The sequence below is a fragment of the Otolemur garnettii genome, unplaced genomic scaffold, assembly GCF_000181295.1.
Source record: "Otolemur garnettii isolate 467f Iridium unplaced genomic scaffold, OtoGar3 scaffold00053, whole genome shotgun sequence".
Classification (NCBI taxonomy): domain Eukaryota; kingdom Metazoa; phylum Chordata; class Mammalia; order Primates; family Galagidae; genus Otolemur; species Otolemur garnettii.
The window spans coordinates 7,625,864-7,639,889 of NW_003852448.1; the positions used below are offsets into that span (position 1 = coordinate 7,625,864).

At 54.8% G+C, this 14,026-nt stretch overlaps 2 protein-coding genes across 3 annotated transcripts in view; one reads left to right on the forward strand and one right to left on the reverse strand.

Annotated features, from left to right (window-relative positions):
- The window catches only part of SMARCD3 (SWI/SNF related, matrix associated, actin dependent regulator of chromatin, subfamily d, member 3), a 34,561-nt gene extending 24,786 nt beyond the window's left edge, over window positions 1–9,775 (forward strand). The window contains exons 1-13 of one of the 2 annotated variants that reach the window (XM_003792037.2): window positions 90–261; window positions 2,956–3,167; window positions 5,253–5,295; window positions 6,061–6,183; window positions 6,298–6,420; window positions 6,643–6,738; window positions 6,892–6,993; window positions 7,218–7,379; window positions 8,291–8,388; window positions 8,578–8,713; window positions 9,003–9,125; window positions 9,255–9,356; window positions 9,592–9,775. In XM_003792037.2, the coding sequence (XP_003792085.1) occupies window positions 184–261; window positions 2,956–3,167; window positions 5,253–5,295; window positions 6,061–6,183; window positions 6,298–6,420; window positions 6,643–6,738; window positions 6,892–6,993; window positions 7,218–7,379; window positions 8,291–8,388; window positions 8,578–8,713; window positions 9,003–9,125; window positions 9,255–9,356; window positions 9,592–9,645 (1,452 nt within the window). In that variant the 5' untranslated portion in view covers window positions 90–183 and the 3' untranslated portion in view covers window positions 9,646–9,775. Of the gene's footprint in view, window positions 1–89; window positions 262–2,955; window positions 3,168–5,252; window positions 5,296–6,060; window positions 6,184–6,297; window positions 6,421–6,642; window positions 6,739–6,891; window positions 6,994–7,217; window positions 7,380–8,290; window positions 8,389–8,577; window positions 8,714–9,002; window positions 9,126–9,254; window positions 9,357–9,591 lie in introns of those variants that run through there. The other variant, XM_003792038.2, reaches the window with a different exon arrangement.
- Window positions 9,776–9,917: 142 nt separating this feature from the next.
- The window catches only part of CHPF2 (chondroitin polymerizing factor 2), a 6,185-nt gene continuing 2,076 nt past the window's right edge, over window positions 9,918–14,026 (reverse strand). Inside the window, exons 2-4 of the mRNA XM_003792039.3 lie at window positions 13,041–13,605; window positions 12,124–12,306; window positions 9,918–11,366 (exon numbers count right to left, since the gene is read on the reverse strand). Of these exons, the coding sequence (XP_003792087.1) occupies window positions 10,059–11,366; window positions 12,124–12,306; window positions 13,041–13,605 (2,056 nt within the window). The 3' untranslated portion in view covers window positions 9,918–10,058. The remainder of the gene's footprint in view (window positions 11,367–12,123; window positions 12,307–13,040; window positions 13,606–14,026) is intronic.

Here is a 14,026-nt window from a genome sequence, read left to right on the forward strand (position 1 = left end):
CGGCGGCGTGGGCCGTGGGCCGTCAGGGCAGCCCTGAAGGGGCCCCCTCCCCACTCCGCTGGAGTAGAAGTGTGAGAGAGCCCAGCAGGACTCAGAGGGGAGAGTTGGAGGAAAAAAAAGGCAGAAAAGGGAAAGAAAGAGGAAGAGAGAGAGAGAGTGAGAGGAGCTGCTGAGCCCACCCCGATGGCCGCGGACGAAGTTGCCGGAGGGGCGCGCAAAGCCACGAAAAGCAAACTTTTTGAGTTTCTGGTCCATGGGGTGGTGAGTGGGGGAAAGTTAGCGGGGGAGGGTGAGCGAGCTGGCTCGGGCTGAATGGAGGGCTGATCGGGAGGGGCCGGAGGGCGCTCCCTCTCTCCCACTCCTCTAGTGGGGGTGCCACGGCCCACAACCCAGCCCAGGGACTGTGCCAGCGCCCTGGCACCCGAACACGTCGTCAGGCGGCAGGCTGGGGATGGGCGCGAGGCTTGAAAGGGGAGGCGTTTGCATGGGCTCTTTCAGGGGTTTTGAGGGGTGGGACTTGGGGACTGTCCCCCCCAAGGAGGGTGTCACCTCTGTATAGCTGACACGTTGACTTCCTTTCCTTGTGGGTCCAGGTGTTACCCCTGTACTGGGGGTGGGGGTGGGGGACGGGGACATGACATAAGCTGAGCTGGGTTGTCTGTTCATCATTTGGGACAGTGTCACTCTGCTTGTATCTGGGAGCAAGGAGCAGGTGACCCTGGAGCACTGTGAGCGGGAAGCTCTCTTGCTGGCTGAGCAGCCTGTGCATCCCAGCCGGAGGGCTTTGCTGATGGCCTCTGCCATCAGGATCAGTGAGAGAACTGCTGTTAAGGACAGACTTCAAGTTAGGGGGTCAGAGGGTGCCCTTGGCAGACTCTGCCACCAGAAGCTGATTTCCTTAAAGCCTCAAAGGTGTGAAGGAAGGGCTGAAGTTGGCTACATGAGGCCTAGAGATCCAAGGGACAGTTCTCTTAGGCTTCTCACAGACAGACTGCCAGGGCAGGCACGTGGGGAGCTGGGGGAGCCTGGGCACCCTAAGGGGGCAGGAAGCTTGAGCGGGTGGGATAGAAAAGGCAGGGACTCCAGCACTTGGGAACCCACAGATGGAGGAAGCAGTCTGGTTTGCTATAGCCAAATTTGGCTGTGACCCCAAGGAAGACACCTTCTCAGTCAAGAAGGCCAGGGTTCCTAGGCTCTTGGCCTTTTGTGGGTGTAGGGCTGACCAGCTCTCTAGAGGCTCTGGAAGCCTCCATCTCAGGGCCTCTTCAGCACATCAGAGAGTATCCCTGGCCTTGGCAGCTGATAGGACCAGGGAGTTCCCTGAAGCAGTCCATATTTCAGTCCCAGGGACCTCTAGGGCTAACTTCCCAGGGTGTCTGTGTCAGCCAGCTGACTTATCACCCCTAAACTTGCTGCTTGTGGGAGTCCTTTTTAAAAGACCCATCTAGTGGGGACAGAGGCTATATACGTGGATGTTTTTACATGGCCAGCTGAGAGCTTTAGTTCTTGGATGGCTGTGAGCCCCACTGCCCCATCTATGCTGGTGAGGAATGACCAGGCCTGGGCTCCATTCTGAGCTACTACCCTAGAGCATGAGCGACAGGGTCAGGTGGGATGGGGGCAGCAGACACATAGATAGGCAGGTTTCCCTGTGGGAGAGATGGGCAGAGACAGCTGCTGGCTGGGGGTTGGAGGGTGTTAGGGTTAGACACGGTGCAGGGCTTGGAGGGACTTGAGGGAGGGTTGGCAGTTGGAAGGGCAACACCATGCCTAGTGCAAGGACTCCTCTTGTGCCTGCAGGGGAGGTGGGTGGTGTGTAAATGGTAACAGGGGCCCAGGGTCTCCTCCCTGCTCTCCTGGGCCCAGTTCCCATCCCACCCCCCTCTACAGTCCCTGAAACTCACTCTGTCTCTCCCTATCTCCCTTCTGGAGTCTGGACAAGTGGGGTTTGGAACACTTCACTGATGCATTTGCATCTCATTTACACCCCATCTGACCACCCAGGGGTAGCAGCTAGGGAATGGGAGCTTCCCCCTCTTCACAGCCCCCTTTGAACTCTGACTTCTGACCTCGCTGGGGTGGGGGTAGGGAGTAGAGGAGGTCTCTGCTGACCTAGGGGACAGGAAGGGAGAAGTGGATGTGAGTGGGGGTCCTGCTGCCTCCACCCAGCCCAGGCCCCTTGAGTAGCCCACCCCTAGCCCAGCTCCTCCTCCCCCAATCAGAACGGGGCGGGGGTCTGAAGCAGCCCCCCAGGTTGCCCTTGCCCTGCCACCAGCTTTCACCCTTGGTACAGGTTATGGGAGTGGGTTAAGTCAATGAAGCCCCTGGTTGTAGAGATATGGAGTGGGGTTTGGGACTGAGGGGCCAGGATCAGGGGCACAGAGGGAACAAGTACCATACAGAGCCACCCAAGGTGGAGACAGGAGAGATGGAGGGGGAAGAGGAGGAGGAGGAATGGTGGTGGAAATCAGAGCAGGGAGCTCAGCCCCTGGCAATACCAAAGCACAGAGAGGAAAGGCCCTGGGCCTCAGGTGCTGCCTTTGGCAGGATGAGCTGCATGACCTTGGCCAGATGGCTTTTCTCCTTGAGCCACAGTTGCCCTATCTGTCAAGTGGGGATGAAAGGACTTGCTCAGTCTACCTTGCTGATGATGTGAACACCCTTTGAAAGGCTGAAAGGCACCATTAATATTCATTTTGACAGTACCTTACTCCAACCCGAGGCTCAGCAATGCCCTGTGCCATTGCCTGGCTTCAGTTCACTTCCCAGCGAGATGCCAAGCCCCCTAGCACCCCCGCCCCTACAGTTCTTCGCTTCCATCCATCGCTCATCGCTCAGGGTCACCAGCGGGGGTCCTAGGGGGAGGGGAGATGCCGGATCACCACGCCTTGAGCGGGGGACCCTAGTCTGACCCGCGGATGCCGGTTTCTGCTTCACCCCTCTCCCCACACCCAGCGCCCCGGGATGCCGTCTGGAGCCCGAATGCCCCACCAGGGGGCGCCTATGGGCCCCCCGGGCTCCCCGTATATGGGCAGCCCCGCCGTGCGACCCGGTCTGGCCCCCGCGGGCATGGAGCCCGCCCGCAAGCGAGCAGCGCCCCCGCCCGGGCAGAGCCAGGCACAGAGCCAGGGCCAGCCGGTGCCCACAGCCCCCGCGCGGAGCCGCAGGTGAGTGGGGTCCCCCCGCCCCCCGGCACGGGGTTGAGAGAAGCGTGCAGGGACAGGCCGTAGGACCCGCAGGGACCAAGTAGGCGAGTATCGGGTTGGAAGGGGCAGTCTTCCTGGGTCGGATGCCCTCTGGGGAGATGAGCTTAGGGGGCCCTGGTCTGGTTCTTTTGTGTGCCCACCGTAGAGACAGGCTGCAGGTAAGAGACAAACTGCAGCCGCGTCTGGTGCCCCTTCTCTGCATGCTTCCTTCATGCTTCTCCTTGTCAATTGCTCAGTCCTCTCTCCACCCCTTATTCCAGTTTACGGGTGATGCTTCAGTCTTTGGGGGTGGGGGCGGGGCTGGCAGTAGGACTGAGGGGAGAGCGTTAGTACTGCTTCCCAAAGTATGGTTGTCTGCTGCACCGTCCTGTGAGTCCCTAGCTGACCGGTTCAAAGCCACTCAAGATCTTCTCAATCAGAATCTTTGGCTGTGGGGGTGGAACCTGGGGATTTGCTCCGTGGGTGGCTGGTCTCTGCCCAGTCCTGCCCTCAGGCGATTCTTAGACACTCAAAAGTTGAACTGCTGCCATAATGCATCCTCTGGTCCACTTCTGCTCCCAAGCCACTAGGGCCAGCCCATTTTCTTGTCTAAGTAGCTGGTGGTACCCCAGAAGCTCCTGCTGGCTCCTGGCAAGAATGATGCCCCTCTGGGTTTCAGTATTTAGCCAAACACACATGCTTCTTTTGCACAACAGATGGATTCCTATAAAAGATGTAATATCAATTTTACTTCATTATTAAATTTTTTGGCTGGGTGCGGTGGCTCACACCTGTAATCCCAGCACTCTGAGAGGCCAAGACTGGTGGCTTGCTGAGGTCAGGAGTTTAAGACCAGCCTAAACAAGAGCAAGGCCCTGTCTCTACCCAAAATGGGAAAATTAGCTGAGTGTGGTGGTACACACCTGTAGTTTCGGCTACTCAGAAGGCTGATGCAGGAGGATCACTTGAGCCCAAGAATTTGACGTTGCTGTGAGCTATAATGATGCCACTATACTCTAGCCAGGTGACAGAGCAAGACCTTGCCTCCAATTAAAAAAAATTTTTTTTTTACACATCAAGGAAAATTCACCACTTATAGGCATCCCATGATGAATTATTTTGCAAAGTTAATAGTCATTTATCTTTAAAATGATGATTTTTCTTGTACAAATGGAAAGTTTTACATAGATAATTTGTTTGAAATAGACAGGAACTGAAAGCTGCTCACCTAGCCTTACAATAGTCTTCTGGATAGTGAAGGGCAATGGTTGAGAACACCACATGGGGGCAGTATAGAGCCATGGTCCAGGCTGCATTTTAATCTCTTGACCTGCCAAGGTTATTCTGGGGTGCTTTTGGGAGTCAGAAGTAGCTAGCAGGTCAAGAGGCACGCACATTCCAGCTGCTGCCTTGCCTAGGTCCAGCCAGTTTGGTCCCAGCCTGAAGTCACACCCACAGAGGAGCACATCTTGTCTGGGTCCCTGTGGGTATTGTGTCCCTTGCCGTAGGGGCAGGTGGTCCAAGGGCTTGAACACCTCCCTGCCCATCAGCATTCCCTAACCAGCCCAAGGTAGCAGGGATGCAAGACCCACCAGCTTCATGCCATCACCTCCTGCTCCAGGAGTGGAAGGGGTCATCTTTCTCCTTTCCTTTGAGCTTAGGCCAGCTTGGACTGTGTTACCCCTAAAGGGCAGAAAAAGAAGGTCCTCAGGACCTGTCTCCTCACCTCTGCCCTCTCCTCCCAGCTTTCCTCAAATAGCTCTGCAGCTCCTGCAGCACCTCCTTTACCTTCTAGACCCTCCTAAGTGGAAATTTTTCTGGCCCTAAGGATGAGGTAGGGTGGAAAGGGGCTCCCAGGCCAGAGGATTGGGAGCCTCCCCTACTTCCTGAAAGAGGACCAAGCATCAGTTCCACACACCACCATCATAGCCCCTCAGGCGGGCAGACAAGCGGACTGTGGGAACCCCAGCCAGGCGGGCGGAGATGTCGGGATAATTTAGCAGGTGGCCTCGTTACTCCCAGATCTGTCGCCATGGTAACCTGGTTTTTTCTTTAAAAAATGTACAGTGCCAAGAGGAGGAAGATGGCTGACAAAATCCTCCCTCAAAGGGTGAGTGCTTTTCACAGCAGCCCCCAGCCCACCCCCACCCTTGGCTGCTCCGCCCTCCTCTCCCCCCATCCTGAGCTGCCACCCCTCCCCCCTCAGAAGCAGAGCTTAAGCATGGCAGTCACTTTCACTTTTTGTTTAAAAAGCTCACTAAGAAGTGAAGCTCCCCAGGCCAGAAGGAGGGGGTGAGGCAGTGGGAAGGAGCAGAGCCATCAGCCAGAACCCTGGTGCTGAGGTTCAGGAGGGGACAAGAGCCAGGGGATCAGAAGCTGCCAGGCAGAACGAAGGGAATGGAGGGTGGCCAGAGATCTCAGGCATAATGAAGGGACCAAGGCCCAGCTGGGTACTGGGGCAGCATGGCTAAGACACTGGGTGTGGAGGCCAGGGGCTGTGCCAGAGTAGAGGCCACATCTGACAGCCTCAGGGACCAGAGCCCCTAAGCACTTTGCAGAGGCCAAAGGGGAGCCCAGTAGTCACGTAACAAGGGAAATGACAAGACAGGAGGTTAAGGGCCAGCACCATTGGGCTCCACAGTTATGACCTCCTCCCCTGGCAAGGAAATGCATGGCTCACCCTAGAGAGCAATTTTTATCCCTACAGTTGAGTTGTCTGCTGCTGGGTAAACAGAACCCTGGAGAGAGGTCCTATTCTGACTCTCAAAATTCCACACCCTAAAATCGGCCTCCTACCACATCCTTTGTACCCTGGAAGTGAATGACACACAAGAGGGGCTGACCCCTAACTCCTGATGTGCTCCTCCTCCCCCAGATTCGGGAGCTCGTCCCTGAGTCCCAGGCTTACATGGACCTCCTAGCATTTGAGAGGAAACTGGATCAAACCATCATGCGGAAGCGGGTGGACATCCAGGAAGCTCTGAAGAGGCCCATGAAGGTGCTTTAGTTTGGGGGTAGGAAGGGGGCTCTGAGTCCTGTGCCCAGGATGGTGAAGTGGGGTGGCCCAGGTGGGAACACACTGCCATTCCTCTGTACTACACTATCTCTACAGCAAAAGCGGAAGCTGCGTCTTTATATCTCTAATACTTTTAACCCTGCGAAGCCTGATGCGGAGGATTCTGATGGGAGCATAGCCTCCTGGGAGCTGCGGGTAGAGGGGAAGCTCCTGGATGATGTACGTCCTGGCCCAGGTCTCTCCAGGTGTCCTGGGGTGGGTATGGGCTGAGCTGAGAACAGAGCTATCACAGATGTTTGTACTAAGGGTTAGAGGGTCACCCATGGCTAGGGTGGGTGGGCCTAGAGAGACATCCTAGGTGCCACACTGCCTGCTGCCAACTCTGTCTCCTGTTCCCATGGCCCCTGTTCTGCCCCCACGGTCCCTATTCCTCTCCTACAGCCCAGCAAGCAGAAGCGGAAGTTCTCTTCCTTCTTTAAGAGTTTGGTCATTGAGCTAGACAAAGATCTTTATGGCCCTGACAACCACCTTGTGGAGGTAAGTCTGTGATTCCTCCTGTCCTCGAATCACCATCCTCCCAGAGACCCAGGTCCCTGAAGATCCTGCATTTGGATCAGGGACCAATGTAGAGCCCTGGGCCCCACCAATCCAGGTGGGCCTGTAGGTAACCAGCTCTTCCCCCTTGAACAGTGGCATCGGACGCCCACAACCCAGGAGACGGATGGCTTCCAAGTAAAGAGGCCCGGGGACCTGAGTGTGCGCTGCACCCTGCTCCTCATGCTGGACTACCAGGTCTGCACCAGCCCCAGTGCCCTGCAGATGCTACATCAAGTGCTCAGGGTGGGCCTTGGCCCCAAAGTTGCACTTCCTGAGAGACCCTCTTTTCCTCCCTACCTTATCCTTCTCTGGGAGCACATTGCCAAGGAGCCAAATCACACATCCCCTCCAGTCCCAAGCAGATGGGCTTTGAGCTCTTTCCATTCCTAATTTTCATGCTCATGGTCACCTTTCCCCAGCCTCCCCAATTCAAACTGGACCCCCGCCTGGCCCGGCTGTTGGGATTGCACACACAGAGCCGCTCAGCCATCGTTCAGGCTTTGTGGCAATACGTGAAGACCAATAGGCTGCAGGACTCCCACGACAAGGAATACATCAATGGGGACAAGTATTTCCAGCAGGTAACCTCTCTACTGAACCCCGGGATCTGGGGAGCAGGCAGAGTTCTCCATCAAGGAAGTACTTCTACTAAGGTAACTACCACTCCTCCCTTCTAGATTCCTAAGTAGCAAAAATGGTACCTAGTCATGGCCTTGGAGCCAAGAGACCAACCAGGGTCCTAGTCCAGGCTCTACCATGGATTATCTTTGTGCTACAGCCAATCCACTTTAGGTCCCCCAAGTTAGGAAGATCTGGAATCCTTCAAAGCCAACAACTTTCTGGAATGTAATAATCTTAGCATTTGAAGTTAGGACCCCTGGTTCTAATACTGGGTCTAGACTTTGGGTAAGTTACTTAGCTATTCTGAGCCTTGTTCCTTGTCCTTGAAGTAGAGGAATAAAACTTGTCCCATCTGATTTCTTGGGCAGTTAGGATAATCAAATCACTGTGAAAGTGATTTGGCAAAACCTACCAAAGTAGAGAGTATTCTTAATAAAGTGTTTTTAAATAAACACAACAGATAAACCTGAGGAGTAAAAAGAGCAATTGGTATTTATTGAGCACTTACCACCATTCCTTGCACTTTGAATTAACTCACTGCCTTGTCATGACACCCCTGTGAGATAGGTGTCATCTCCCCACAGTGAAGACACTAAGGCCTGAGGTGTTAAGTAACTTGCTTATGGTTGCAAAGTAAGTGGCAGACACCCAGGCAGACAGCCTATAGCTGTGCTCCCAACCACTGCCCCACGCCACTGGTCTCCTCATCAGATGTCCTGGTGACACATCCCAATCCCATCCCCATGAGCACTGAGGAAGCACACTCTCAGCTTCTTGTGGCCTTCCCAGGATGGAAGGATCTAGAAGTATAAGTATGTATGATCTCTTCAAGCACAGAGAATAACCTCTCTTCTCCTCAACTGTCCTTCAGATTTTTGATTGTCCCCGGCTGAAGTTTTCTGAGATTCCTCAGCGTCTCACAGCCCTGCTGCTGCCCCCCGACCCAATTGTCATCAACCATGTCATCAGGTGAGGTTGCCCAGCTTGCTTCTCAGACCAGAAATTCTCATTCTGCCTTCTCTACCCTTCTCTCCCCTGCACCCCCCCCCGCCCCCCGACTCCCATCTCCCCTCCCTTGCTGTTGGATCTGTCCCAGCCCCAGGGCCCTTGGCCTCTGTGGGGCCACCATGGACACCAAGGGCTGGACTTCCCCGGCAGCGTGGACCCATCAGACCAGAAGAAGACGGCATGCTACGACATTGATGTGGAAGTAGAGGAGCCACTGAAGGGGCAGATGAGCAGCTTTCTCCTGTCCACAGCCAACCAGCAGGAGATCAGTGCTCTGGACAGTAAGGTGGGGCCCAAGCCCAGAGCTGAAGTAGGACATTAACCCAGAGAAGACAGCAGATTTACAAGAGACCACAGCATGGGCCTACTAGAAGATGAGCAGACACATGGCCCTTTCATGCTGCTTGGCTCTAAACCTCATCCCAAGTTTAGTTCTGCCCATTCCCTCCTTCCTTGGGACTTTAAGGGTTCAAGGATTGCCCTTCACAGGAAGTCAGCCCCTCCTCCCTCCATACCCACCCTCCTATTTCACATCACCACAGTCAGGTGGAAAGCATCTGTCTTTCTACCTGTAGATCCATGAGACGATTGAGTCCATAAACCAGCTCAAGATCCAGAGGGACTTCATGCTAAGCTTCTCCAGAGACCCCAAAGGCTATGTCCAAGACCTGCTCCGCTCCCAGAGCCGGGACCTCAAGGTGAAGAGGGAGAGTCGGGAGGACTGGAGTGGAAGACAAGCACATTGGGAAAGGCAGTAAACACTGATGCGGGGGGCAGGTGGGCAGGTGAGGGGTTGGGGCTTAGGGCTGACCCCATGCTCCCTCCAGGTGATGACAGATGTAGCTGGCAACCCGGAGGAGGAGCGCCGGGCTGAGTTCTACCACCAGCCCTGGTCCCAGGAAGCCGTCAGCCGCTACTTTTACTGCAAGGTATGGAGGGGCCCCTGCCCTGAGGATCCCTTTACTCTGCTTGAAGGACACCTCCCTTCTCAGCTGGCACAGCCCTTGCCACACCCCAGGGAAGTTTCTCCACCACACTGCCTCCATGCAGCAGCCCTTCCTGTTCCCAGCCACTCTTTCAGGGTAGAGGGCTTTCCATAGGTAGGTTGTCCTGATCACTCACCGGGAACACTGTAACCTGCTCCTGCTTTCACCTCCCATAAAGATCCAACAGCGCAGACAGGAGCTGGAGCAGTCACTGGTTGTGCGCAACACCTAGGAGCCCGTGAACACGCAGCACTACAGACCCTCCAGCTGCACCCTGTGCCCCCAGCATTCTGCCCAGGGCTGTGGCATCACTCTGCCGCCTTGGGGTTGGGGGTGCTGGATTAAAGGTCATTCATCTGACAGCAGCCGTGTGGTCATTGGTAACTGGGAAGGGAAGAAGGTAGGGAGGAACAGGGGGAAAGGCAGTGGGTCCCTATGGACAAACTCCCCACAACCCTCCTTGGATTTTTCTCCTTACTCCATTTTCCCTAGACCTAAAAACAATTTGGCAGAAGATACTTTTAATAACATTTTGTTAAAAAAAAAAAATACAGCAACAAGCCCTCCATCTGTCCATCACCCTGCCTTGCCTTTCCTGAGGCTCAGGCAGACCCAGGGAAATATAAGGTTAGGGCTGTGGAACAGCTAGGTGCTGTTAGCCTGCTCCTGCTCAAACAGTGCCATGGCCAGCTGGGCACGGCCCCCCAGCCCCTCCAGGTTGCTGAGGCGGCAGCGGTGGTAGAGTTCCTCACTGAGCCTTGGGTTGCAGTCCCGAAGGGAGAACTTCTGCACCAGCCCTGGCTCTACGGCCCGAAAGAGGTGGAGCCCTGAGAACCGGAGGAAAACATCCATCACCTCCAGCCCCTCCAGGGCTTCCTCCTCTTCCTGACCTGCCAGTTCACCAGCTAGCCGGGCTCGGGCTGCCAAGTAGTCAGCATTGTAGAAGCAGCCCTCCGCAGACGCCTGCCGGTCAAATCTGCCCCCCACAGGAGCCCCTCTGGAAGGGTCAGCACCAGGAGGGGATGGGGGGTCAGGGCCAGACCCTGGAGGCCCTGGGGGTGCCCTCTGTGGTGACAGGATGGGGTTGAACTCCTGGAAATGGATGGGAAAGAAGGCCTGCCAGCCAGAGATGGCATTCATGCGGCAACGATTGAGGACTTCCAGCCCAGGCCTTGTCCACACAGTGGTGAGGAAGAAGAGAGTGTCCACGGGGTGCTTCTTAGAGACCACGTCCATGAGTCGCACCTGGGAAGGGGCTTCCGCTCGCACAGCAAGCCAGGCTAGCCTCGTCCCAGGGTATCGTCGCTCTAACTCAGCTGCTGCAGCCTTCACTCCAAGAAATGGGTCTGGGGTCCCACGGCCACCTTCTCGTGGCCCATAGACCAGAAGCAGAGTGAGCAATGCGTGTTCTCGTGGCTCTAGAACACTGGCAGCAAAGGCCTCAAGGAAAGCCAGCGCTGCAGCAGCTTCAGCCACCAGGAGTGGCAGCACCAGCTGCACTCGGGTGGCCTCAGTGACATAGGGCATAGGTAGAATTTCTACCCGGCTCAGTGGCCGCAACAGGCTGACCCTGCGGGCCAGGGCTCGCCGGTGCCCACGCTGAGTCACACATTCCAAGAGCAAGTCCAGGGTGTACTCCATGCCCCGAGCTGGATCAAAGCGCCGGTAGCCATTGAGCAACTGCTGCTTCTGGAAGCGCAGACGGGGCTGATAGCGTCGATTGAGCTGTTCCAGGGCAGTCTCTACAGCATCTCCCACATCCGCCCTGCTAGCCCCCTGCAGTGGGCACTTGGGGGCCCCATCTGCACAGGAGAAGGTGTGCTGCTCTGTGAAGTAGTCCCAGCCCAGCACCTCAAAGCGAGAGTGTGGTGTGAAAGGGGCTGGGAGCCCGACAGGCCAGCTCAGCCCTGCCTCCCCCTCAGGGGTCAGCACTGTTAGGTTCCGGATCTGAGCCTGTTAGAAGGAACATGCTGATGTTAGTACCGGCTCCAGACCCTACCCAGCTCCAGTTGCCCAGGCTCTGAGAGTCAGATAGCTGAGTTCAGTCTTAACTCTATCAACATTTCATCAGGGGCTCCTTGGCTAATTATTTAATTCCCTATATGTTATATTCTTCATCTATAAAGTACAGAAGAGATAGGAATTGTACCCACCTTATCCAACTGCTGTTAGAAAGAGGAAAATGTGCTTCTGCACAGGCAGAAGTATCTTGAAATATAAAGCTCAACAACCCTTCTATCCAGACTCTATCCAGTCCTTCTATCCAGAGGACTCACACCCTGTTCATAATCAGAGCTTATTTTCGCCTACTCTCTACCTCTGACATGCAGCTAGAGAACTCTGCCTTCTACCCTAGGGGCTTTCTTGGGGTAGTTGTAGAACTTTCTTGGGAAGTTGTAAAACTTCTGGATTTTGCCTCCTTGGTGGAGAGGGACTATTGAGGAAAAGCCATAATTACTATATCTCATGCTGTACTGAGATACAGAACTGCATTCACATTGTTCCAGGAGTGTACCTCATGTCTACTCTGGACGCCCCAAGGACCCTCATCCCTGTAGTTGTTTTACTTAGGTATGGTCAGCCTTTTTCCACCCTGCCATTATACAGAGCCTAGCCCAGCACCCTGCCCCAGATCAGCTCACTCTATGCCTGGGTATCTTAGGCTCCCTCCGACCGTGGTCCTCTACCCACCTGCCCCTCTTCAGCTCACCTGTAGTTGTTCTATTTCACTGTAAGCCCGCTCCAACTCCAGAGCGCTGAAGCGTTTGTGAAGTCGGTACATGAGGGTGCCCTCAGAGACAGGGTGCACAGCAAAGGCACTCAGGAAAGCAGAACTCCCTTCCTTCTCGGGGTCCCTATTTTTGGCCAGTTCGAATGAGCGATACTGCTGCCCCTAGAGGGACAAATCAGACAAATTAATGCCATCCACAAGGGCTGCCTAACCCAAACTACCCTTAGCCATACTCAGAGTTCACCTCTGTTCACCAGAGTTACCAACTGCTGGGGCAGGGGTGGGAGACACTCCTTCTAGCACCTCCCTTAACCTCCGTTCTTCCTTTTCACTGCCCACATTTTGGAAAGGAGAAAGCAAGTAGGCAACTAAAGATAGCCTCTTCCTTTAAAGAATCCCACTGTTGCTCAAAGCAATGAAAGCCACAGCCAGAAAACCCTCCCAACACTCTGGTTTGGGAGGATAGCTGCCTATGGTACCTTCCACTCTTTTCCAGGATGACTGACATGGCAGTTCTCTGGGTTGGAGAAGTGATCATCTCACTTTGCTGTTAAGTGGTCATCTCTAGGACATTCCCACACTGTCCTTAACTGATGTGTTTATGTCAGGGGAGGTGTGGTGGGCAGGGAGGCAAATGGGTAGGAAGAATGGTAAGCTGGGGCACCTTTCTGTCTTTCTCAGGGGTCCCTGACAAAATACCACTTTTCATAGTCTCAGGGTTTTAAGGTTGCTGAAGGTGAGGGAGAGTGTGCCAAAGGGGGTGGCCAGTGGTTGGGAAGTGCAAAACAATAGCGTCCAAGGTGCGGCTGAGGAGCCAGCATCACCCAGCCTGGAGACCAAACATTTAATCACCACTAACATCTCAGGGACTGAGACTGACTTGAAAGAGCTGTCACCTGGTGCTGCGAGACACAGCCGATGCCCAGAGAGTCGATGAGGCAGCGGCCAAGCCACTCGTCAGGACGGGCACTGAGAATATCTCCTCGGCAGCCATCTAGATGTGGCCACAAGCGAAGCAAGAGACTCCGTGACAACAGGTAGCCAAAGCCTCCATGACAGTACCGGGCCTGCTCGCCTGTACCAATGAACTCCTCTGCCCGGCCCAAGTACAGATCTTGATTGATGCTCAGGTGGCCAGCAAGGGCTGCCAGGCGGGGAGCCTGCACATACGTGTCATCCTGCATGATGAAGAACCAGTCGTAGTCGGCTCCAAAGTGTGTGTGAAGGTGTCGCAGTGTCTCTGACATGAGCCAGGCTGGGCGCTCATCACCGTGAGATACCACCTGCATCCCTACCGGAGCCCGGGCCCCTCGCTGCCCAGTAAAGTAGAGTAACCGAGGGAAGTGGTGGGCCACTGTGCGGTTCACAGCCACAGCCAGAGTAGACAGTGTGGCCCGAGAGGTCAGGACAGCTACCAGCAACCGCTCACGAGAGCCCAGCTCTGTCTGGATATACCGAGTCCTGTGGAGAGATGAGAGTGCCAAGGTCAACTGCCTATAATCTTTAGCATATTCAGCATAAACGTCCCCTTAAGAACAGTGAGTTGGGGTTGAGAAAAAGGAGAGGCCTTCTTTCTCATTAATGTTAAGTTACTGGAGTGAGTACCCATTGAGTAGCTAACATTGGAATTGATTTGGGAGGGGAAGAAGTTTGCTAAGTATGCATTATATAGGTAACATGCAATTCCCACCCTGTTCAATAACATCAAACCCTAATTACCACCCATAGGTGAGATTTTCTTAGACCTGAAAAGGAGGGAAAAAACAGGAAGAAAAGAAGATGGAAAGTAAGACAAAAGGCTCGGCGCCTATAGCTCAACCGGCTAAGGCGCCAGCCATGTACACCTAAGGTGGCGGGTTCGAATCCCCAGCCCGGACCCGCC